The following is a 23,632-nucleotide window of genomic DNA, read 5'->3' as shown; positions in this document are numbered from 1 at the left end:
CCGTGTTTTTTTTTTTTGGATTTTTTTTTTTTGGGATACTGGTCGCTTGTAAATCTGGTTGTTTATCGTTCTCAAAGGTCAGCACAGGACAGCAGGACAGCTTCAAAATGATAACCACGGAACTTCATAAAGGAGGGGCACCGCGAGGTTTATAATTCGAGCCAGACAGGGTACAAATTCCAGCAGCAGGCCAGGTGCTTTGCAAGAGCGAAACGGAAGGGCGAGACGTGAGAAGACGCTGAGGAGTGAATTGACAAGCAGTGGGAGAGAGAAAAAATTAAGGTAAACTTGGGGGTTAAAAGTGTGCGGTGTGCAGCAGCTTTTTATGAGCCAGCAGCAACGACAACGACCAAACGCCTCTCTCTCGAACGGCCAGCAGATCAATGGCAGGACGGCAGCAGGAGCCCAAAGGACGTGATATCCGATGATTCCTCGTGTGTTCCAAGGGTAGAAGAAGGGGGAAAAAGCCTTCCAAGGGAAAAACTCACCAGGCGAACCTCGAAGATGGTGACGATGCTTGATCTTTTTCAGGCTTTACGAGTAGTTTTCTGAAAGGGGAATGGGGCAAAAGAAAGAGAACACTCGAAGGTGTTTCAGAAAGGTCGAAAGATATCAATCAACAGCCTGAAGGAAGCACAAGAAGTGTGTCTTTATTTTTTTTTTTTTATTTTTTGGATAATTTGGTGGTGCGAAGAAAGAAGAAGAAGAAAGTGAAGGAAAAGAAAAAAAAGAAAAGTTAAAGACGGTTTTTTTTTTTTTTGGTGTGAAAAAAAAGTGAAAAAAAAAGCTCTTTTTTTATTTGTAGGTTTACGATGACTAAGCTGATGACTAAGCAAGTCGATGGTGAGAAGGAGAAAAGACGGGATGAGAAGGGGAGATCGATGATGTTATGGACGATGGCTTGACTAGTGGCTGTTGGAGGCGGTGTTGGCTATGGAGGTATCAAGATGGATGGGCGAGATCTTGCTCAATGCTATTAGGTCTACAGATGAAGACGGAATCATGCTAATACAACATATAAACACCCACAGAATGCGGTTCTGCATGGCAGAGAGGGCCCGTCAGCTGAGGTCAAACCCAGCCCCTGAATTCACCGCATACATCAGCTTCTCCCGGAGGGTATGTGCGTTCGTGTACAGAGGAAGCTTCAAGAGGTTGGCACAGGTGCTGGCACTGGGCAGTCGTTCCTCGTCGGAGCTGGAGTCTCGGATGCTGAACCGCGGGTTCAAGTGACTGAATCCCAGCAGGGGAGCACGCGGCGTCGAGGTGACGAATTTTAGTACCTTCTGCCTATCTGTATTAGGCATCGCCTCGAGGACTTCCCAGAACAGCTTTATAGTGGGGTGGTCCTGCTGGTCGTCTCCCAGGACATAGACGCCGCTGTAAACGGTGTTGCGTCGGAGGTCGTTTACGTCGATCTCGACCGCGTCTCCCCCGACAAGACGTTGCAACTCGCCTTGGTTGAACATGGACAGCCAGGACGGCTGGATAATTTGGCCTAGGCCCTGGAGGAAGGCCTGCGTTTGGAGGTAGGGCTGCAGCTGGAGTCGATGGCGGGCAATGTACGAGATGTACACCAGCCTGTTCTGGTTCGTGACAGGGATGTTGGAACCGCCTGGCTTTAGCTCCCGCGTTATCGTCTGTGTCTTCTCCTTGCCTCTCTCGTCCGGCAGTGATACCGTGTCGGTCACGGTGAAATTTAGTGCGAAATCTTCCACGTTTCCGGGATAGTTCTTGAGTTGTAGCTATACCTGCAATGTTAGCCGCAGTAACATGAGCCAAAAAAAAAAAAAAAAAGAGAGAGGAACCACTCACCAGTCCTTGGTACAAACTCTTGTCCAAATCCTGAACGTCGTTTAGATTTGCCCGGTAAGCTGATTCCCTTGAAGCAGAACCGGTACCCCCAGTCAGAGCCCACTTTAGCAGGAAGAAGCCAGCAAAGCTAACGTCCACCAGTATGCCTTCGTAAAGGCACTTTCCGATAATACGCCCCAGGAACTCATATCGTTTCAGCAGTTCTCGTATGTGCTCGTTCCATTCTGGACTCCGCTCAGCGATCCCGGCTTCACGAAGCTGGGACTTTTGCTGCTCGACTGACGCGGGATTGGGATAAAGCAAGTGCTCATCATTCTCCGCAAACATGCTTAGTGTTCCGGAGGGGTTAAATGCATCGTTTATAATGCTTGTCAGAAACTCCTTGGTGACGCCGCCGCCGTCAATTCCAGCTTCAACGGTGTCAAACTTGTCGATAAATGTGATCTGGATGGGTTCCTTAAACGCTTCCCCAAGCGGGTAAAATTGCTCAAACGCATCCTCAAAAAGATTCTCTCGTCGTATGTCCGCATGGTGTTTGCTCATGATCTCTCGTGCCATGGCAATTCCATCTGTAGCTCCGTGGATAAGAGACAGCCTCCACGCATCCGGATCCACGTTTCCTTTTCTCCTGCGTACTTGATCCCTGTATATAAACTCTCGGAAGATTTGGACCCTCGTCGTAAATGGTATGGAAAAGGGCATGTTTCGAAGGATCTCCAGGCGCGGTGCCACAGCTTCTAATTCTTTTCGCCTGGAGGCCTGTTGCTGTCGCCTTCTTAGTATTTCCATCCGGCGGATGTTTTGCTCTCTGCTAGTCCCCACCAATCCCAGTGACGAGTGAAGGGCATCCTCCATAGCCTCGTCCTCTGGCTCACTCTCCTCATCGTCATCTTGGAGCTGGTGCCTGTTTTCTTCCTCTGCCACCACGGTAGGAATAAACCCAGCCATGTCAAACCGGTTGGTCATGAGCCAATGGCCATCGGGCAAAAATCTGCGCCTCGAGCTGTGTATTCGGTAAGTTAACGATACATCTTTGCAAGAATATGTGTGGAACAGGCTTACTCTCGTTCGTGTATCATCCGCAACAATCCCGTCACTAGACCCTTGAAATAGTGAAGGGGAATTCCAGTGGCACCTCCCAAATTTTTACTTCGTGGTTTTCGAGGGGCTGGTTGATTCGGCTCGCGCGGTCCAGATACACTAAAGTAATCTCGCATTTCGAATGTCCTTTCGGTGGCTTCTGCTGCAGCTAAAGTGGACGAATTCCAGTAAAGGGTGAATGCAAGGTTTGTCAAAAATACGGTCAACTCTTTAACGTCTTCCAGAGCAAGGGCACTCTCCTTTGTCCAGGACGTGTATTTGTTGTCACTATTCCCAGAAAAGAACTCATCGTCATCTAAGACTTTCAAAAGGAAGGTATAGAGTTCCAGGAAGATGAGTATGACCGTCCACTGTTGTTCTTGGTCGCCCCGTTCTTGCTGAGCCTGTTTATTCTCTCCACTGGTAGGAGGAAGAAGCATGTCGATGATATCGTTAGGGTTGTGTGATACGTTGTGATAAACGTTTGTTGTCCTCGATGCTTGCCAAAAATATTTAATGGCGGGTAACTTGGATGTCGTCGATCCTGTATCCTCATATGTCGATGCTGAGCCAAGGTAAAGCCACATACGTATCTCGTCTCCTCGTTTAGGAAATATCCTTAGCAGAGTCAAGGCGTATGTGGCAAGACTTTTCGCGTCGTCTTCTCTGGTCTGTCGTACATCATTCTCTGCTACCTGTCCTTTCCCAGCTAGAGACAAGAGGTGGGTAATGCTATTTTGGTTAACCAATGTCAAAATCTCACTCCTTACAAAGGGCGGTAAAGGCTTTAGCTCCTGAGAAGGTTGACCATCTCCGAAGTCATCTAAATCGAGCCTCTGCGAGACATGTGTTGCCGCAGAGCCTAGAAGCTGAGAGACTACTTTAACAAATAGTACCTCAGGTGTCTGGTTTAAAGCTTGCTCCCCTAGAGCATGCCTGTGAAAGTAGATGAAATATGCCAGTAGCCAGGTTCGAGGTTCAACCTGCTCTGCATGGAGAAAGGACTGAGATGACAGAAGGTTGGTGCTTATGACGGACGCTAGTAGCTTGTAATTCACCCGTGCCGCTAGGTCACTGATGGTTCCAAGGTGGTTTTGGAGAGAAGGAATTGTAAGGTACGTCCGGGCAAACCACTCATATACAATGAGCGTTTCCGAAGTTATTGGCTGTAAAAGGCTGAGGATAGCCTCCACAAGGCCATCTCTACTGAGGTCCATATTCCTTTGGCTTGAAGCTAGCGATAAGCGTGTGGTGAGCTTTGCCATGACATCATAGTACTTACGCGCTTGACGCGCCATCTGTTTCGGTATCAGCCTCGTAAGGAAGACCAGAAGCTGTAGTAGGTCATCTATTGAGTAGGATATCGAGCTGGAATGACATGAAGCTTTGAGAATATCCAGCGTTGTCGCCACCAAACGCGAGAGCATGGCCGTCCATTCTCCCTCTGTTGACAGCGACGTACTCTCCACCGTTCGTTGAAGGCATTTAGAAAAGTACACAAGCCTCGCAGCATCTTCTTGGCTTGTAGTCTGGATAAACTGTAGAAGAAGCTGTAGCTGCTTTGCACACTCCAAGCTGCTCGAATATGCACTGCCTTGCAGTTCCGTAGCTGTGTGGTATCCTAGTCCTCGAGCCTTCTCATGCTCGTCCCAGTTGTTGCGCCATATACTCCATGTTGCCTTTCTGCTCCTATACCCTCGCCATGCCCTCTGGATCGTCCGGCTCGAGTTTAGGCGTTCCCTTTCTAGCTGCCGTTGTGCTCTCTCCTGCTGTGCATTGGCGAGTGTTGCCTGAGGGCCTTGGCCGGAGGGGTGTTGACGCTTCGGAGGAGGGCCAGAAAAGGGGTTTGTAGAGCGGGTTGAGAGGTTGACCTGTCGAGGCCGACGAGTATTGCCTGTGAAGGACGGAAACATGATGGAAAGTGCTTTGTAGGCAGTATATGTCTATGTTAACTTCAGACAAGGTAGATAGCATCGTGTTGGTGGGAACTCAGTGGTGATGAAGCTGCCCCAATGAACAGCCCTAACGGCACGGCGAGCGAAACCTCTGAGAGTTGGCCACGAATATAGGAATAGTGCGCCTGTCGATCAAGTCATTGCAACTTTTGTATCTCTCTTCCTCCCTCTAGCTTGCTTCCTCCGTGATGTGTGATGGTGATGTATATATTCTGAAGTACCGCCGTTTTTGATGCTTCGGTCTAGTTGATGTTCCGGAGCTGGGAACGTTTTTTTACTGCACATGGATTGCCACAGCGACGTTTTGGTTATTCACATTATGAGCTGCGTTCGCATATCTAGAGGCTTCTATCTGAAGATCTGGAGGAACAGTTTTTCGTCTTAGGATTAGGCATGAAAAATATGGTTATAGTTATGTTTTGTCATAATCAAAACCTCTAAGTGTATATGTAGCGGCATAAATTGTGTCAAATCATACAAGCCAGCAAAACGCCTCAAAATATTCCATAAACTCCAGTTATAGTGCTCCACCATCTTTTCAGCCGAGAGGGCGTCGCCGAAAGATACATGTAATGTACAGTGCCCAAGTTCTGGTGCCCCTAATCCATCCTGTTCATCAGGGCCGAATCGTTTACGTTCGAAGGCCAAGGTGAAGTATACGGCGAGTAGAACAAAGGGATCCGGTCAATGAGATGCAATAGAATTATTCTTTCTCGTTCTTAGTAGTCTGTGTCTCGGTTGGCTGTTGATTAGCGTCGATTTCTTCCTGGCGCAACCTCAGCTCGTCGACCTCGGCCTCGTTCTCTTCGCTCCACTCCTTCAAGAAATCTTTGCCAGTGTATCCTCGAGGGTATGTCGCCTCCTTGTCGCCGTGATCAATTGTTTTTGTGTATAACGTCCTCGTCGGTTCCATTCGTTTCGTTACAAAAGGAGTGAGCTAATTTTGGTGAGTTTCCATAATTGTACACTCATGGGAGAAATTTGCTGACCTTGAATTCTGCGAGCCCCTCTGGTACTACATAAGTACGGACCTTTTCCCAGTCGATTATGTACACTCCCTTCTTACGACCGAAGTGACCCATTGAACCTGTTCGGTTTCCCTTGTAATAACCTGGGCCGACTTGCTTTGTAGTCAATCGCAGGCGAGCCTGCATGCACTGCGTAGGTCTGAACATGGCTAATCAAGAATAGTAGATCGCATGCGTTTCAAGAAACGAGACTCTCTTCTTCTCTGCTCTCGCTGGTTGTTGACTGTCGAATTGTCGTTGTATGATAGGTGAAGGAAAGCTTTTTCCCTTTTTCCAACTGAAAGCCCAATAAGCGCGCGGCTTTTTGACGCCTAAAAAAAGTGCCGCAGACCCACTTTAAAAAAATATTGCTAGAAAAGATAAGTTGAACGGTTTGTTGTAGCGACAGCTTGGGATTCTTCAGTTGTTAATCGCTGTTGCAACAATGTCTGGCCGAAAATCGAATATCCTTAAGCCTCAGGAAAAGCGGCCCAAACCTGCTGCGAAAAGAAGGCCGAAAAATAATTTGAATGCCCTAGCCACAGCAGAGAAGCAATATCCCACAAAGACAAAAATCCGAAGACACCGACTTGGCGACGATGAGTTTAGCCAGCCTACACGAAAGCGCGTGATAGATGATGGTGACGATGATGAAGATACCGGTCGGTCAAAGCGGCCGCGAAGAGGTCAGGATCAAGACGAATCGGAAGATGGAGGTAGCGACAGCGACGGCAATGAGTGGAGGATAGGAACCGTCGATAGTGACAATGATAGTGATATCGACAGTGATGAAGCTATGGGGGAGAGTGACGAGGAAAGATTCGAAGGTTTTACGTTCCGTGGCAGTTCGACGATGCAGAAGAAAGGCAAAAAAGCTGTCCAGGCTCAAAAGCGCAAAACCAAGGTTGACCAATCTGAAGGAGAGGAAGATGATCTGCTCAATGAAGAGTTTGACAGCATATCTGATGAAGAGGGAGAAGACGAAGAAGATGACCTTGGCGAGGATGCGGTCGATCTCGCAACAGCCTGGGACATGGAGACAGAACCCGAGACCGAAGCGTCTAAGAAAACTTCCAAAGAGAAAGAAGGCAAGGCTAATTCTATGTCTGGCGACGACGATGACCTCTCGTCTGCCGGATCAAGCAATGAGGAGGAAAGTGAGGATGACGGGGAGTCCGATACCTCTGAGCTGTCTATATCCGATAATGAGGGAGAAACGAAACAAGGCCTCACCAAGCTCCAAAGATTTGTTACCTCTCTGGGGCAGGATTCTGCCTCTGCTACATCTTCAAGGCCAAAGACGACCCTTCCTGGAGGAGATCCTACAGAATTTGGGCTAGCCCCGAGTCGAAAACTTACGGTAGCAGATTTGATGCCCAGCATATCAGACTCCCGCATGAAAGGTGCACTGAAACATATTGAAGATGATTCGTCTACGAAAGGCAACGCTGGTATTCCTGGGAAACTAGACGTTCCCCTTCCGAAACGGCAGCAAGACAGGCTTGATCGAGCAGCCGCTTACGAAAAGAGCAAGGAAACCCTAGCTAGGTGGATAGAGACCGTGAAAGCTAACAGACGAGCGGAGCACCTGTCCTTCCCTCTCGCAGAGCCGGATGCTCTGCAGCCCTCCAAGGTTGTAGACTCCAAGCCTAGAACCAACCTAGAAACTGCCATACAAAATATACTGGTAGAGAGTGGTTTGGCGGACTCGAAAGACGGAACCGCGGAAGATAAAATACAGGAATTCGAGGAGCTCCAGGCAAAGAAAATTTCTATTGAAGAAATCCAGGCCCGCCGTGCAGAACTCCGTAAGCAAAGAGACCTGCTCTTCCGCGAAGAAATTCGGGCAAAGCGAATCAAGAAGATCAAAAGTAAGGCATATCGCCGCGTTCACCGAAAAGAGCGAGAAAAACTAGAGAAGATGGAGCATGAAGCACTTGCAGCTGCAGGGATAGACATGGAAGAGGAAAATCGAGAGCGTAACGATAGAATACGTGCGGAAGCAAGGATGAGCTCAAAACACAAGGACAGCAAATGGGCCAAGAGCATGAAGCAGACTGGCCGAACAGCGTGGGACGAAGACGCCAGGACGGAAATGGCAGATTTGGCAAGGAGAGAAGAAGAGTTGCAGAAGCGAATCCAAGGGAAACGCGTCGTTGATGGCGATGAGTACCTATCATCAAGCTCCGAAGATGAAGACGACAGCGGTTCAGATATGGAAGGGTTCAGGCTGAGAAAAAAAGTAGACAAGCTCGGTGGTGATGGGAAGGACGGTTCTCAGGAATCAGGACCGTATTCCGGGTTACTTTCTATGAAGTTCATGCAGAACGCTGAAGCTGCACGGAAAGAAGAGAATGACCGTGAGCTACGGCAGATTAAACGCCAACTCAACGGCGAAGAAGAGTCTGGTTCGGAAGAGGATTTGCAGGAGGACGTTGGCCGTCGAAAGTTCGGTACACAGAGCACAAAATCATCTAATAAGCCTTCCGTGAACATGTCACAAGAAGCAAAATCGAGGAATGAGGAAGATGCTTCCGGTTCAGACTCCGACATTGAAATCCGTGTTTCCTCTGAGTCGAAGGAGAAGAAGTCTAGAGTGGAGCCCTTAAAGAATAAACGCCATACTCTAGACCCTACCAAGACGCCGTCTACGGAAGGGAATGAGAATCCTTGGCTAACGGAAACCTCCAAGAAATCGCGGTCAAAGAAAGGAGTTGCCGCTGCAGACGTCAGCTTAATCGAGAATTCCGGGTCAGTCATTCCTCTGGAAAGGGATCAGCCAAGCTCCAAGAAGAAACGTCGAGGCGGTCCAGTGAAAGTTGCCACCCAGCATGTGAGCGATGACGAACGATCTGGCGACGAGGATGAACCCAACATGCCCGTTCTGCTTAAAAACGAAGAGTTAATCAAGAGAGCGTTCGCCGGCGACGAAGTCCTAGAGACGTTTAACAAGGAGAAAAAGCAAACTGTCGAAGAGGAGGGCGACAGAGTGGTTGAAGACACACTACCGGGATGGGGCAGCTGGGCTGGCGCTGGACTCAGCCGGTCAGAGAAGAAGCAGGTCAAACGAACGTTCACCACCATCGAAGGAATCAGTGCAGAGAAACGAAAGGACGCGAAACTTGACCGGGTCATCATTAATGAGAAACAAGTGAAGAAGGTAAGGATACAACAACTTCCCCCAAACCCAGCCCAAATATAAAAGAACCAAAAAAACAAAGCAAGTTCTGACTCGTTTCTTTTTACCTACCAGAACAACAAGTATCTTGCTTCCCAGCTTCCGCATCCCTTCGAGTCCAAGCAGCAGTACGAACGGTCGTTGCGGCTGCCTATTGGCCCCGAATGGACGACCAAGTCAACCTTCCAAACCGCAACCAAGCCTCGCGTGATGATTAAACAGGGGGTTATCAAGCCAATCCAGCGACCTACATTGTAAATATCACTTGTCTATCGTATACTTTTACTCAGCCAGGCCCTTGGGAGAGACTTGGAGATCCAGCTCATCCCACTCCCTTGTTCGGCTTCAGCGTGTGACGAGCCATAGAAATGAATAATCGACAAGCTCGCCCTTTTTTTTCTTTTCAACCGCCACTTACTTACATGCGATATGCAAGCAATATCCTAACGTTTAGACCTTCCGTGGGGGTTTTCACCTAATAGCAAAAGGAGAGAAGAAGCAGAAGCAGAAGCAGATGAAGATGCACAGCAGTCTTCTGTAACACCCACCAGAGACTGCCCCGGCTCACAGTACGCCAAAAGTAGTACCTGACAACGGATCTTCTTCCCATCCAACAGGCCATAGACAACGCCTGGCTGCCAGCGAACGTCATAGTCGATGTCAACTATGTCTCCTGGGGCACTCACGATTCCTCCCTTGCATCCAACAGGTCTTGACTGTGTAACCCGTCCTCGAGCAAGCCGTAGCGTTGGCAGCAACTCGGTGACTCTATCAGCTGATGGACGTTTGGACGAATATCGTGGCTTCGCAGCTACATAGAACGGGAAAAAGACATGGAGTGGTTGCCACCATCAGGAGATCGAACACCTTGTGGCCATGCCGATCGAGTGGTTTGTGTTCTTTCTTTTTTGTTAATTTCCCAGATTTATCGACTTGAAGCTGTGGTGGTTATTGATTCTTCTCCAGCCGCAGACATAACTGCTAACAGATGTCACGACAACATCCCCATTACTATGTGCTTCCCAGAGCACGGAAAACGATCAAGCCTGTTGCTTTTCGCCCACCGAATCCACCGCGATGCCTTTTTCACCGAGGAGGTGTGGGGAGAAATATCTCCATTTTATTATCTCGGAAAAAAAAAACACCAACTTAGCATAATGAACGACGGTTTTTTTCATCACCACCAGTAGATTCAGCCGCCGCAACGAAGGCTATCAAGTTCCATGCTGTTACCTCCAGTCTTCGGTATCACAAGGATTCGCACCCAACTTACTTTAGCTCCCGCTGTTTTTTTTTTTTTCCTGGGAGGAAAAAACACTAGGCCATCATCCCCCTTGCGGCTTCCCGGTTTCCCGTTGATCCCGTCGCATCATCCTTGGAAAAAGGCGAAGAAGGTCAGCCGTGGGTGATATATAGGAGTGCCATAAGGACATATTCCTCACGCTCCTCTTCTTTCTCTTCCTCTCTCTATATTCGCATTCCTAGAGGGTCACGCTAGATCTCTTCCTTGCCACGTTTTTTTCCCGGACTACAAGAGGTAAAAGTGCAGGTAAGTTCCTTAGGCCCCATGCTTTGCATATATCGCGCTCATATGAGCCGCCTGCACTCGGCTTATGCCTTTCTGCTGCTCCACTCCTATGACTACTTTATTTTATACACCTGTGCCATGTACTTCTGACTGTTGCCATGTCATTCCTCTGGACTTCACACCGTTCCGGCCGGCCCCCCTTTCATGTTCTTATTCCTCCGCCTGACACTGCATTCTATGATACCCTTTTTCTCTTCCCCTACTCTGTTCCAATGAAACCTTCAGGAGCACTTTTTTCCACGATGTCTGATGCCTCGTGTGCCATTCTATCCCCACGCGCGGGCTGCGTCTGCATTGTGGGGAGGTCATCTAGGGGGGTTGTGCCTCGTCGTCTTTGGACCAGATGAACGGATTACTCCATACACACCTCAGCAGCAGACTTGTTCACGGTAATCCAGAGGGGATTTGCTCGCAAGACTTCGTCAAGATGCAGTGGTATATCAAGAAGCCGAGCTGCTCTGTTTCGCCCTGCCCTGTTTTCCTTGTAGCTGCGTCGATTCCTTTCATCCCGAATCCCCCCTACCGGTGTCAACACACCTCTACAATTTGTTTATTTATTCAATCCTTTTTTCATTCCAACCCTCCTTTTTTTGTTTTGCATATCAACACAAAATGAAGTCGCATACTACACTGTCAGGGGTGGCATTGCTGGTGTCTCTGTTGACCCAGAGCGCATATGCCGCCCCTTTTCCTTCAAAAGCTGATTCAGTCCTTACCAATGATCAGGAGACGCCTGCACGGCCACAGCCTATAGTATATAAGACCCAGCGAGGATTGAACGAGGTAAGCTGTCAGATTCCGAATATCCTAAATCTCTCTTCAACGCTTGATATTAATACGTTTGAAACTCAAGAACTTGTACTCGCCTCCTGATCCTCAGGGGCACCCTACTATTATCCCATTCCCTACTGAAATTTCATACATAACCTTCCGTGCTCGGCCAGGTGCTGTTCACCCCTCATATCCTCATCTAGACATTCCCGAGGCTGGATTTAATGCGGAAAAGTCGACCTGCTGGTATCGCAACAAGCCTTGTAACGGAATTCCTCATATACCCATTGCAAAAGAATTTGGCTCCTTAAATAAAAGGTCTCCGGCTCCAAACCAATATCAATACGACAACTCCACCAGCATCCCTGACCCCGGACCAACTGCAACATCTACTTGCTGCACCGTTTCGACAACCAGCGCTCCTTCAGCAACAATGGGTGTCGAACAACTAGCCGGTCAGGATGTCTTCCAGCCAATTGCGAAGGATCCCATTCCCAACAACATCAACTCAAGGGGCGACCATCCAGTGAAAACTAACCACATTGTAAGTAACAGATATACTACCAACGACATTCTCTCACAATACTAACACCCATCAAGGAGAACTCCTCTGGTCCAATTTCAACCAACAAATTTTACGCAAATTTCTTCCTTGGTAGCCAGACATCTACAACATTCTCCCATCCTTACTCCCTTCTTTGGGCAAAGGGAGATAAAAATACGTCCAGCTTTGGCATATCTGTATCTCACGTGGAGCCATCCCAGAGAGCGAATGGAGAGCCTAGCAGCACCATCCCCGGAAACCCTATTAGGTATTACATTAACCCTGTTGGCATTAAATCTCTGATCATCTCCGCTTCTGAGCTTATGGAATCGACCACCCTGTCTGTGTCGAATCCCAAAGCATTTTCTGCTCAGGTTATCCTTCGCCCTACAGCCGGAGCCAGCCAATGCATCACATTCCCGTTGGTTCAAGGTATGGGGTTCGTCACTGGTATCTACAACAACTTGCAGCCTGCCATTCAGTCTGGTGTCCTTTTCCGAAAGATGGAGCCAGCTGGATCCCCAGGTGCTGGCATCTTTAAGTACAAGATCACTTTGGAGGACGGCAAGGACTGGCTTCTTTACGTCACTCCTGACAACGGCTCTGATCCAAAAATGAATCTTGAGAACAATAAGCTCATCAAAGGACCTAGCGGTTTCAAAGGTGTTATTCAAGTGGCTAAGAACCCCTCCGGAAGTGACGGTGAAGCCGCCTATGACAAGTCCGCAGGCTCCTATGCCACCAACTTGAAAGTCTCCGGCTCAGTTACAACTGATGGCACAGGCACCTACCAGTTTGCCTTCGAGAAGGCAGGAAAGGGTGCACCTTTGATAATGTATGCTCTGCCACACCACACGGAGTCCTTCGATGGTGCAACCAAGAATACCATGAAGAACATCCAGCTCAGCACTACCACCAAAGGCATGTCTACTGCTTGTGTTGGAGACTCGTGGACGATGGTTGAGAGCAACCTCCCCCTCTCCATGGACTTTGCACCATGGAAGCCGGGCGCTGGCTCACAAGCCACTCTTTCTGAGGGTGCGAAGAACTCCATCAAAGCCGTTGCTGGAAACGAGCTGGCTCAGGATATTGACTCACAGACAAACCTCAACAGCATGTACTTCAGCGGTAAGGGGCTTAACAAGTTTGCTGGTGCCATTTACACCATTAGTGAGCTTGTTGGAGACAAGGCTACGGCTTCGGGACCTCTCAGCAAACTAAAAGCTGCCTTTGGTCGTTTTGTTGATAACAAGCAACAGATCCCCCTTGTCTATGATACTGTTTGGAAAGGGGTTGTTTCCTCCGGCACTTATCAGAATGGTGATACCGGCCTAGATTTTGGAAATACCCTTTACAATGACCACCACTTCCATTACGGCTACTTCATCCTAGCTGCAGCCATCATTGGAAAGATGGACCCTGCTTGGCTTGATGCCAACAAGGCTTACGTTAACATCCTTGTTCGAGACTCTGGAAACTCCGTCGAAAACGACGATATGTTCCCCTTCTCCCGTGCATTTGACTGGTACCACGGCCACTCATGGGCTAAGGGACTCTTCGAATCTGCTGATGGTAAAGACCAGGAATCCACTTCTGAAGATACCATGTATGCGTATGCTATCAAGATGTGGGGAAAGACCACTGGGGACAAGAGCATGGAAGCCCGAGGAAACTTGATGCTTGGAATTCTGGCAAGATCTTTGAATAACTACTTCTTGATGAAGAAGGACAACTCCAACCAGCCATCGAACTTCATTAGCAACAAAGTCACCGGAATTGTATGTTATTCAATCTCTTCACAGGGCCTCGGCTAGTACCACTAACCGCAATTTCTTTTCTCTAGTTGTTCGAGAACAAGATTGACCATACCACCTATTTCGGAGCAAACCTCGAATTCATTCAGGGGTAAGTCTAATCATATACGCTTGTTTTGGATAACATTTCAACCACTGACACTAATGGCATCAGCATTCACATGCTCCCACTCCTTCCAAATTCCGCGTATACTCGAAGCGCAGCATTCGTCAAAGAAGAGTGGAATGAAATGTTCGCGCCAAATGCAATCGTTCCCGCAGCGAATGTTCAGGGAGGATGGAAAGGAGTTCTTTATGCCAACTTGGCTCTGATTGATCCCAATGCCTCCTGGGAATACTTCGCTCAGCCCAACTTGGACCTCGCTTCGATTGATGGTGGTGCCAGTCGCATCTGGTATCTTGCATATGCTGCAGGTGAGTCCCCCGGCCAACGTTGTTCCCTAGCACAGTCTCTAACCATACGCACTATTACAGGTCTCGGAGGTGGACCAAAGTGATGTCCCAAACTTGCACATTCGACCAACTAAATTGGTTTACGATTTTTTTACTGCTCTTACGGTACAAGTATTCATGCTTATTACCGAACAGTTGTCCTTCTAGAATTGAATTAGAGCTCCATCCAGATTTGATGGTTTAGTCTCTAAATATACCCACAGTATATTTTCTGTTTTTGTGTTTATCTACGAGGCATGGTGTATAACCACCTCGCAACGTCGGTCATTTCTTTTGAGCATGTTCTAGCTCTGTTTCAATACTTTCGTTAAAAGAACTTACATGATGACAATATGATGAAATGAAATACTCTTGATTTAAATGTCTTCATTTGAGAACGTATCTAAAGTACCAGTAGAAAAAAATAATCTTTGATATAAAGGAGTTATCTTGCCAAAGCTTCCTCAAAGACAAAGGTCATTATTTGGCACCTCCGATCTATATTATCAGCAAGTTATTAAGATTCCATGGCCATCATTTTTCAGCCTTGCATAAGTCTTATATATTAGTTTGCAGGGACTTGAAAGCCTCGATTAGCGCCAGGGGTGCAGCATACCAATCATCCTTATTGGGGAAAGAGTTGATCTTCTGTGGGAATACTTATATATCATCCATGTTATATATAGGTGTATGAGGGATAGTGTAGGCTGCATCTACATAAAAATATAACGTTTGATGCGGACATATATACATAACTGCGTATTCTAATAACCTATGTACACAAGCACACGTCGCCTTTATGGCGTTGATAGCCCAAGAAGAAGTCACAACTTTCGAAAGGCTAGCAGTTGAAAGAAGTGTGCCAGTCTCGATGTAAAGGAAAGACCATTTACAAGTTGGGGGCCATGGCGAGCTCGCCCATGAATCCAAGAACGACCTTAGCATGCTCCAACATGTGGTTAAAGTTCAAGTTGGCAATGACATCGCCATCGGTGTGGAGGTATGGGTTGGTGTTTCGGTAGGAAGTCTCAGCAACGAAAGATGCTGGGAAGCCATTTCGGTGGGCGGAAGCATGGTCAGAACAGGCGTAGCCGCACTTTGCCTCAACGATTGGGATCGAAGCGTACTGAAGAGAACTGATATTAGCAGTTGCTAAGATAAAGCATGCTAGGAATAGCGGCTTACCTGCTTAACAATCATCTTGCAGAACTCATTCAGCTGCTGGTTAGTGTTATCGGCGATGAGGCCGAGTTGCTCAGGCTTGCCGTTATTAGTAAAGCCAGTAAGATCCTGGTTGAGCATGGCCTTGACCTGTCTACCATCGGCCTTGTACTTCTTAAAGATGTTGTTAGAGCCTAGCAAGCCACCCTCCTCACCAGCATACCAGTGGAACTCCAAGGTGTTGGTAGCATTGGCAGCCTGGATAGCCTTAGACTTCAGGATATTGCGGAAAGCTTCAAGGATAACAACAGTTCCACTTCCGTTATCGTCGGCTCCGGGGGCACGTCCTTTCATGGGGCTCTTTGAGTTGATGCTGTCTTGGTGAGCACCAACGATGACGGTGGACTTGGAGGATCCAGGAATGGTAGCAATGATGTTGAATTGCTTGAATTGATTCGTGAATTTCTCTACCTTGGCGCCCTTGACTCCAGAATCTTTGATGATTTTTTGGACCTGCTGCAGGATCCATGTGGCAGATTCAACACCAGTGTCCGACTCATAGTAGCGGTTGTTGAACTTCGTCAGCGTAGTCAGATCGCGCATAAGGTTCTCCTTGGAGAGGTTTGCGATCAGGGGCTTGATAAGGGAAGCATGACGAGCAGACTTTGGGTAGTTTGCAGGAACCACCTCGGTCGTAGTAAAGCCACTGCCGAACTCATCGGTGATATCAATAAAGGTTTTCCCAGCCTTAAGTAAGAGAGTTAGTATAATTTGATTCTCTGTCATTAATATGTATATAGAGGCCATACTGCTCTCATATGGTGTTTCTGGTCTTTGGTAACCCATTGGGTCTCTCCTGGGCCGAGCTCAATAAGGTACTTGTCACTTCCAATACCATCAGGGCGAACTGGTCCAGCGATGGCAGTGACTGCAAAGGCAGAGACCACGGCAAGGGTAGAGATCTTCATCTTGATAATGCAAGAAGATTATGTTTTGAATAGAGTGGCTTTGCTGGCTGCTCAGAGGGAGGGAAAGAAGGAAGAGATCAGCGATAGGAGTGGAAGATACGCATTTAAGTATCTTTCCCTAGAAGATTAACGTCTAGCTGGAGTCCTCCCAGAAGGGCCTCGGCGTGGGCTGATGCATGGTTATCTGGGGGAAAGTACCCATAATTATTATCCATGCAGAAGATCAATGTCCGCTAGTAACCACCAGTAGGGAAACACTGGACAGAAACGCAAGGGTTGCTCGCTAAAGATATGACTGGGATAACAAACAGCATGTCAATTATGTAAGGTTATATATATATATACTCAGGGTAAATACAGAGTAGATATCTCACATATATGAAAAGTATGTAAGCATCGGTTATGGGATGCCACACTCAGGTTTTGACAGATCACCAATGCAGTGCTATAGGTAGTATTAGGCGGCATATAGCAAAAACAAGCTCGGCTTGGGCTGGATGTGGCAAGGTATTATATGCATAGTACTCCCGAATTGGGTGCCGGTTCGGCACCCGGAAACACATCCTTTTGGAAGATCAGTAATATAAATTGAAATGGATGGAAGCATGTTAGAAGATTCTCATTGTCTGTTCACGCATGATGCTGGTAAGGTCGGGGCCCCTGGCATGAAACAGCAGCGGAAAGCTCGCCTTTCTCCATATCCGACCCTGGCCATATAAATGTAATCCCAGCATCTCCCCACAGAAGGCCAAATGCCTTCCCGAGGCGGGGTATTCGAGCGCATTATTCAGTGTGACGCGTGGGATCGAGAAATTCTGACTGCCAGCAAGTCTTCCGAATGGACATGTATACTGTGAATGAATAGATTCTTGATGCTCGTCAGGAGACACTGCTGGGAGAGCCCAAGTTTAACAAATGAAACGCCGAGGCTGATCGGCGCCTGGAGAAGCCGTCTTTAGCCCTGACAGCCCTGTGATGTCAGAAGAAACATCCTCGCATTAGGGCATGTTTTATATTATCAAAGTGTCAACGGAGGAAGAGTGAATGGAAGAAATCCATCATCCGGTGATATGGAACAGGAGGAGCCCTTAAGTAGTCCTAACCAGCTCGAGCATAGCCACAGAGTGAAAGATCAGTTACTCCGCAGTGAGAGAGAAAAACTATTACCATAAAACTGCTGCGGGTTAATCGTAAATATTTGATACAAATCAATGTTATATCTTCAACTTGCAGGATCTGTGAAGCATACGAAACAAGAAGAGAGTAATAAAGAGGATGACGTCGGGGCCACATGTTCGCGCACGTGATGTTTAACGGAATAATAAATATCCGTGAGGCTTTGAATAAGGTTCTTATATTTAAAGTTTATTTTTGCACCCTCAAAATGCCTTGAATTGATCGCCTCCATGGTTTGTGACGAGACATGTTGCAATACGTCTGCAAAATTCGACCAGCTAAAAGGAGGGCTAACTAACTGAGGATTAACCTGCTTCTTTGTGCCAGATCCTTCATATCTTTACGTGGTCCAAGTGGGAATGCTGCCAAGTTGATCAGAACAAATGCCCAGTTAACTGTTTTCCCATACCCCGAAACTCCGCCTGGCCATTTATCCATTAATCTAAACTATGTAGTCTATTCTGGGCTAGATCTCTGGCACGAGGTTTTACGAGCTGGGAACTAAGGAGATTAACGGAACACAGCTAAATCCCAAACTAAGCTTGATCTCCCAATACATGTAAACATTGTGTTTTGGAAGCGAATGAATGGTCTCAGCACTCCTGAACCACCCACCAGCGTCATGCCATGCAGCTGGAATTATGTAATTTTCATTACCAACCTATATCCTTCCTTGCTAGAGTTTTATACGGATGGAGCGCAAAGGTAAAGTTATCCTGCACATTGTTGAGTATCATACTCTAATTATGAAGTACCACAACAGAAATATCAAACGGCTGAATATCCAAGAATGTTAATGGTTTCGCCAGGTTTTGCAGCAACAATCACAGGGTGCATACATTTACTGGTGAGGTGTATCTCCACGGTTTTCCGTTACCCTAGCAATCCCATTCGAATCCTTGTTTTCTTTGAAGCACTTCAAGTTTTGTTGGCTGTTTGCAATACGCTCAACAGAAATCCAAAAGGCTTCGACTTCACCGGTCATCTCCAACAATCTTCCGATATATGTGGCTGGCAAGGTAACCACGAATAAAAAGACAAGGCCAATGCAAAGGTTTTCATGGAATCACTTTTGAAATGTAAACTAAGATAGTAACAGGGTCATCCAAGAGACCTGTATGAGCGATCTGTAAACCTCTAGTTTGGTTTCAACGAAGAGTCACCTTAAATAAGAGTGCGCGGTTGAATTGCAAGGCCTATGTCTACAATATTTCTGTCACCGCATGAATTTCACGGCATCAGGCCTGTAAAGAGCACTCAAAGCCGCCATTTTAATATATGGAGGAGGCGGTAGCTTTGAATTAACTACACAGTTAAATGAGTCCCACTTAAATCATCAGTGGAATTCCTCACGCAGTCCCAAATAAAATGGACCGATTGGGGTTGATATATGATATCGTTAGTCTATTGAGGAATACCGCCGTGGTGGTTATCATCCTGTCCACGTTGGAAACATCTTCCAGGAATGATATAAAGCCACCGGAAAAATGGCATATGGCCAATAATTGGCAGTGTGATGGATTGCTGATTTCTCTACAAGGACCAGAGGCAGTATCCTTGAAAACGCTAAAGGTAGATTTCTCACAGGAAGGAAATAAGGAGCTTAGGATTCTTCTCCATCCATCCAAGCCAAAGCGTGAACACCCCGGCTAGGTTGTATACATCACCCTGGTGTTGTTAATTGCTATAAATTTTACCTTTCCCACATACTATAAGTTCTTGATAACCTATTCCATGCACCAATAGACTTGCAACCAGAGAATACCATGTTCTCGATTCCTACCCTCACTTTATCCTTTCTAGACCCTGAGTTTAGCCTGGTCAAATGACGGGATGGGGGTATCTGCCCCGCCATACCTTCACAAAGACCCGAGGGATACTGGCTGGATGAACACCCAGCAGATTACAGCAGCTGGTGGCTTGTGGACGAAATTTCCCACTTTTCAACTCTTATTATACGAATAAAGGGAGGAAAGGCTGTTGACGTGGTGATGGTAGTATGAAGCCACTCTCCATGCAGCGAAAAGCTTGTGACTTCCAAAAGCATTACGTGCGCCATAGCTTATTAGCCAAAGTCCTTGGGATAGAAATATCGACCATCTAGACTTTGGGTTGTTGGTAAGTTAACTCTGATCAAAATAAAGCTCAAACTCCTGCGCTTTAGACTTTTCAATTTGTATAATGAGCCGTTATTTCCAACCGGTGGCTGGAGGATGGCTTCCGACTTATAACCGAAACCCTCTGCACTGGTAACAGTTTTTCAGTTTTTTATGGAGTCAGCTATGTGCTCTGAATTTGACAATGAGGGTGTGTCTATATTACAGCCATCGCAGCTGTGCATGCTCCGGGTATACTTGTGTTGGCTCAGGGCTTGTCTGAGCTACAAGGACACTTTATTGATCAGTGGTACTTCTGTTTAGAATCACCAGCCATCAAGCTATACTTGGGCATATGAGCGGCACTTATATTAAGATATAGAGTAGTCATTTTAGCAAAGAGCATTCTGGAGACCTATCAGTGTAAAGGAGAGAAGCAGCGATAGATGCGACAATCTTCATAGAAGGAGCTGTGGAAGGTAGAGAGATCTTGCCTAAGTTTAAGATATTATAGCATCTTTGGGATAAAAGCTGGCTAGAGTTGGCGTAGCTAAAGAACATCACAGCATTTGTTCCTTTGTCTCTATCCGACCTGCGTTTTATGCTATTAGCATAACCTCAAGCATATAGACCCTGCCGCTGTGTCGCTGCAACGACGTGAAAGCCGAATCCAGACATAACACAATATGGGACATCGCGTAGTGATGCCAACAATGAATAGCAACACGCCATATATCCCTACACCACCACCAGCATTTGAATCAAGTATCCACAAGCTTACCCACCCTTTAAGTCCTAAGCGGCGTGACAGACATCAGCTCAGCTCAAGCGAACAATATCCCAGAAAGTCGGAAGACGAATACAGCCCCATGACTATGGAGCCTGGAACCATAGAACCGCCTTTGTATGCCAAACTTTCCATATCTTCGGTGAAGGAGAATCCTGAACATAGACCTAGAGGATGGGGAAGCCGGAGGTATTCATCTCACGATCTCGAGAGTGGAACAAGCGGAAGTGAGACTATGGTCTCCCAAGAGACAAAACAGAATAATATCAGGCCAATACCGGATTTTGATGATAACTATTTTTATTACCACGACAAACGACCACGAATGGGCCGCTGGCAGAGGTCTGAGGTAAAATACCGCCGTTGGCTGGAGGGCATGACGCAGCGGCGCAGAACGAAGCTGGTTTTCCAGGTCATGTTGGCTGGAATGATTGTGGGTATACTTCTAGGGCTTGCGTTTGGGATTTCCGATGATTAACTCGGGTATATGTGGTTGGAGTGTCCATGGTCGACCTCTATCAAACGGCCATCTCTACTGTGAGATTAGGGATGAAGTTTTGGTTACTTCATGGCCATGAACCAGGGGCTAGAATCTTCTCGCCAAGAAATTACCGCAACTGGTATTTTTATGTAGCTCTACAAGGGCAATATTGTCGTCGTGTACTCCGTATACTGCATGGGAATTGAATTATGGATAGAATAACATTGCCTTTCTCAGTAGCAAAGTGTTCTTGGATTAGTAGTAGTAATAGAACCTGGACCTCGGCAAAAGGATAGAGTGGATGAAAGTTTATCCGAGATATCTTACACGTGACCCATGGTATAAAAATAATTTTCCAACGAACAAATTTTTCTCTTTCTTCTTCTTTTCTCCAGTATCAAAAAAGCTAACAGAGCCAGCCACGACCATCATTTAATAAATTAAAACCCCAAAGTGATGTGTTGCCATAGAATCCAGTTCAACTGGATTCTTCAGGTTCTGGAGAGTATTGTTCCTCGATAGGAAGTTTCTCTCCCGTTGTGTCCTTTTAAATAAGGGCGATGGGAGTGGAATGCTGATGACGGGATACATTCATTCGTTTAAATACTTGTTAGGTTCCCTTCTATGTACATGACAGGTTTCCGGCATACATGTTATATATTGAAGGCCATGTAGACTTAGAACTCCGAATATACACTGGAAATTATCAAATTATATCATAATAGGTACCGAATATAATTTATTATTTTGAACGTCCGGCATTTACTGACTTGCCAACGGTGATGCCTTCCCGTCACGCTCCAATCACTAAATTTTTTGATAGTATTTGATACAACAGTCGGGGTTGTTTTAGCAACATACAGCCCAAAAGGGACACCCTGTCTTCTCAAAGCAGCTAGTGTGAAGCTGCTGTTAGTGTTCCCACGGCATTCATCCCAAACCAACTTTAGGTATAAAGCCACAACATAAACCACAGCATATTAAGTTATCTGATCGCAGCAAGGTCGAGTTTTATTGAATGTTATTGATTGTAATTGACTGTACATGCACTTCTAGCGAGTGGGGTCCGTCCAATTTGGGAATTCGCCCATTCGAAAACTGGTTTTGACAAATAGATGCATTCAACCCTAGACGTGTGCATGGCTTTGTCCTGTTCAGTTCTAGCCGAAAAGAGAAACCGCTGGCTGAGTTTGGGGGCCAGCAGAGATACGCTAGACGATTATGGAAATATACATGCTTACCTGCCTTGACTCTCGGATCCTTCACGATGTAAAAACCGCTGCCATGTTAGAATGCCACCTCTGCCTCTGTCATGCAATAGAACCCAAGATGCCAGTCAATGAGCACTTTATCAAAGGATGCATATTAAAAGTGCTCATCATAGTGCTGGAGTATACCCCCCAAAATAAACAAGGCTGAATATATTACATGCAATGCCCCGTCACCTAGGAGCATAAAGTGATAAGATATGGAGATACCAAGCAGGCATTCGTCCCATATTCAGCGTTGACGTTGGAAGTGGGTATATACCTGGACGCATGACATACATAGTACGGTGTGTCCGAGAAAGCGTCTGACGTGGCCAAATGAAAAATGAAAAGCGGCCAGTGAATGTTTGTGCTAGCCAGGGTATTGTTATCTTGCCGCTCGAACGGTGGAGGCCGGAATCGGATTCAAGCCAAGTAGTTGACAAACGGCCCTGACTGGCATGAGCTGAAAGCACGGACAAGGAAGCCCAGCAGAGCCAAAAGTATAACCAACAGGAAATTGGCACAACATCCACTTTTGTCCAAATGTGGTATATATTTGAGCGCTAAATTTTAGTAAATATCATTTTATATTAGCAAGTTGGGTGAGGCTTGGTAACAATAATAATGTGGTAGCCGTTACTTTGAACAACACTCTGAATTTGGAATCCAGAACTGAGCTGGAATACCTGGTCCATCCCATCCTTCGAGGGGCCATAACAAACATACATGCACATGGTATAACTCTATCGAGTCAAGAAGCAGCTTAACTGCAACCCCTTTCCCCCCTGGGATCTCGAATCAACAACTCGATAAACAAAAAAAAGGCACTCTGTTGGTTTCGTAAACCAGCAGCAAGAGTGTCGGTCCCGTCGGACAAGGAATACTTTACCTCTGCATATTGCATGCTACCCAATGAGAGGTATCAATGTCCCTTGCTATCTTTGGCATAGCACTCCAGGAGATACTTTAAATAAAAATATCTCCCCAAATGTTGCTATTCTGCCCAGCGTAGGCGCTGAAGAATCGCGAGATGAAGCATAGAGATCCATAAGTAATTAAACACAGGAGTCCTATGCATACCATAAGGTTTCGAGAATAGCTCAGTTTGATAGAAACGAACAGGCAATACCGCATGGCGGGAGCTTAAATATTGTGAAGATTTCCTAATTGATACAAGTGGGATGGCAAGCGGGCCAATCTGAGAGTAGCGATTTGTCGCCGTGATGGAACTGTTTCCTGCACATACCCGCCGAAGAATGACATGCATCTCACTGAACCATGCCAGAAAACCAGGCAGTTACCGCTGTCATAGGGGTTGGGGTGGCTATGACGAGCTGTTGTTGCTGTAGTGACGCTGGATTGCCGCCAGGGTGGAACTGCTGGTGCTGTTGCGCGCGAAGGCGTCAGGGTATCGAATACCAACCAGCAGCGATGTTGAAATGGCACCTGCAACATACGCGCTCTCTACCGGGATGTTGTGGGGGATGATTGGATGAAAGCCCTGGAGGCAACGGTCGACATTAGCATTT

General features: G+C 46.8%; 7 protein-coding genes across 7 annotated transcripts; 4 read left to right on the top strand and 3 right to left on the bottom strand.

Annotated features, from left to right (window-relative positions):
- Positions 1-905: 905 nt before the first annotated feature.
- On the bottom strand, positions 906-4,808 carry MCYG_03463 (IQ and HECT domain-containing protein; the record flags this gene model as incomplete). The annotated part of the gene is made up of 4 exons (XM_002847911.1): positions 906-1,005; positions 1,102-1,745; positions 1,816-2,818; positions 2,878-4,808. The coding sequence occupies 4 exons, from the start codon at positions 4,806-4,808 to the stop codon at positions 906-908; spliced, it is 3,678 nt and encodes a 1,225-aa protein (XP_002847957.1).
- A 745-nt stretch (positions 4,809-5,553) lies between these two features.
- Positions 5,554-6,025, bottom strand: MCYG_03462 (MRP-L27 domain-containing protein; the record flags this gene model as incomplete). The annotated part of the gene is made up of 2 exons (XM_002847910.1): positions 5,554-5,787; positions 5,840-6,025. 2 exons carry the CDS (start codon positions 6,023-6,025, stop codon positions 5,554-5,556), a joined length of 420 nt encoding a protein of 139 aa, XP_002847956.1.
- Positions 6,026-6,302: 277 nt separating this feature from the next.
- Positions 6,303-9,293, top strand: MCYG_03461 (U3 small nucleolar RNA-associated protein 14; the record flags this gene model as incomplete). The annotated part of the gene is made up of 2 exons (XM_002847909.1): positions 6,303-9,017; positions 9,111-9,293. 2 exons carry the CDS (start codon positions 6,303-6,305, stop codon positions 9,291-9,293), a joined length of 2,898 nt encoding a protein of 965 aa, XP_002847955.1.
- A 1,942-nt stretch (positions 9,294-11,235) lies between these two features.
- MCYG_03460 (endo-1,3-beta-glucanase) lies at positions 11,236-14,249 on the top strand (the record flags this gene model as incomplete). The annotated part of the gene is made up of 6 exons (XM_002847908.1): positions 11,236-11,406; positions 11,504-11,938; positions 12,160-13,716; positions 13,782-13,843; positions 13,907-14,166; positions 14,227-14,249. The coding sequence occupies 6 exons, from the start codon at positions 11,236-11,238 to the stop codon at positions 14,247-14,249; spliced, it is 2,508 nt and encodes an 835-aa protein (XP_002847954.1).
- Positions 14,250-15,073: 824 nt separating this feature from the next.
- MCYG_03459 (leucyl aminopeptidase) lies at positions 15,074-16,313 on the bottom strand (the record flags this gene model as incomplete). Its single annotated transcript, XM_002847907.1, has 3 exons — positions 15,074-15,310; positions 15,370-16,092; positions 16,155-16,313. 3 exons carry the CDS (start codon positions 16,311-16,313, stop codon positions 15,074-15,076), a joined length of 1,119 nt encoding a protein of 372 aa, XP_002847953.1.
- A 2,544-nt stretch (positions 16,314-18,857) lies between these two features.
- MCYG_03458 (uncharacterized protein) lies at positions 18,858-19,454 on the top strand (the record flags this gene model as incomplete). Its single annotated transcript, XM_002847906.1, has 2 exons — positions 18,858-19,061; positions 19,293-19,454. 2 exons carry the CDS (start codon positions 18,858-18,860, stop codon positions 19,452-19,454), a joined length of 366 nt encoding a protein of 121 aa, XP_002847952.1.
- Positions 19,455-20,298: 844 nt separating this feature from the next.
- On the top strand, positions 20,299-20,850 carry MCYG_03457 (uncharacterized protein; the record flags this gene model as incomplete). The annotated part of the gene is made up of 1 exon (XM_002847905.1): positions 20,299-20,850. One exon carries the CDS (start codon positions 20,299-20,301, stop codon positions 20,848-20,850), a length of 552 nt encoding a protein of 183 aa, XP_002847951.1.
- Between the last annotated feature and the right edge of the window lie 2,782 nt (positions 20,851-23,632).

Source organism: Microsporum canis, genomic scaffold (genome assembly GCF_000151145.1).
Source record: "Microsporum canis CBS 113480 supercont1.3 genomic scaffold, whole genome shotgun sequence".
Lineage (NCBI taxonomy): Eukaryota > Fungi > Ascomycota > Eurotiomycetes > Onygenales > Arthrodermataceae > Microsporum > Microsporum canis.
This window is presented reverse-complemented; position numbering and strand designations above follow the sequence as displayed.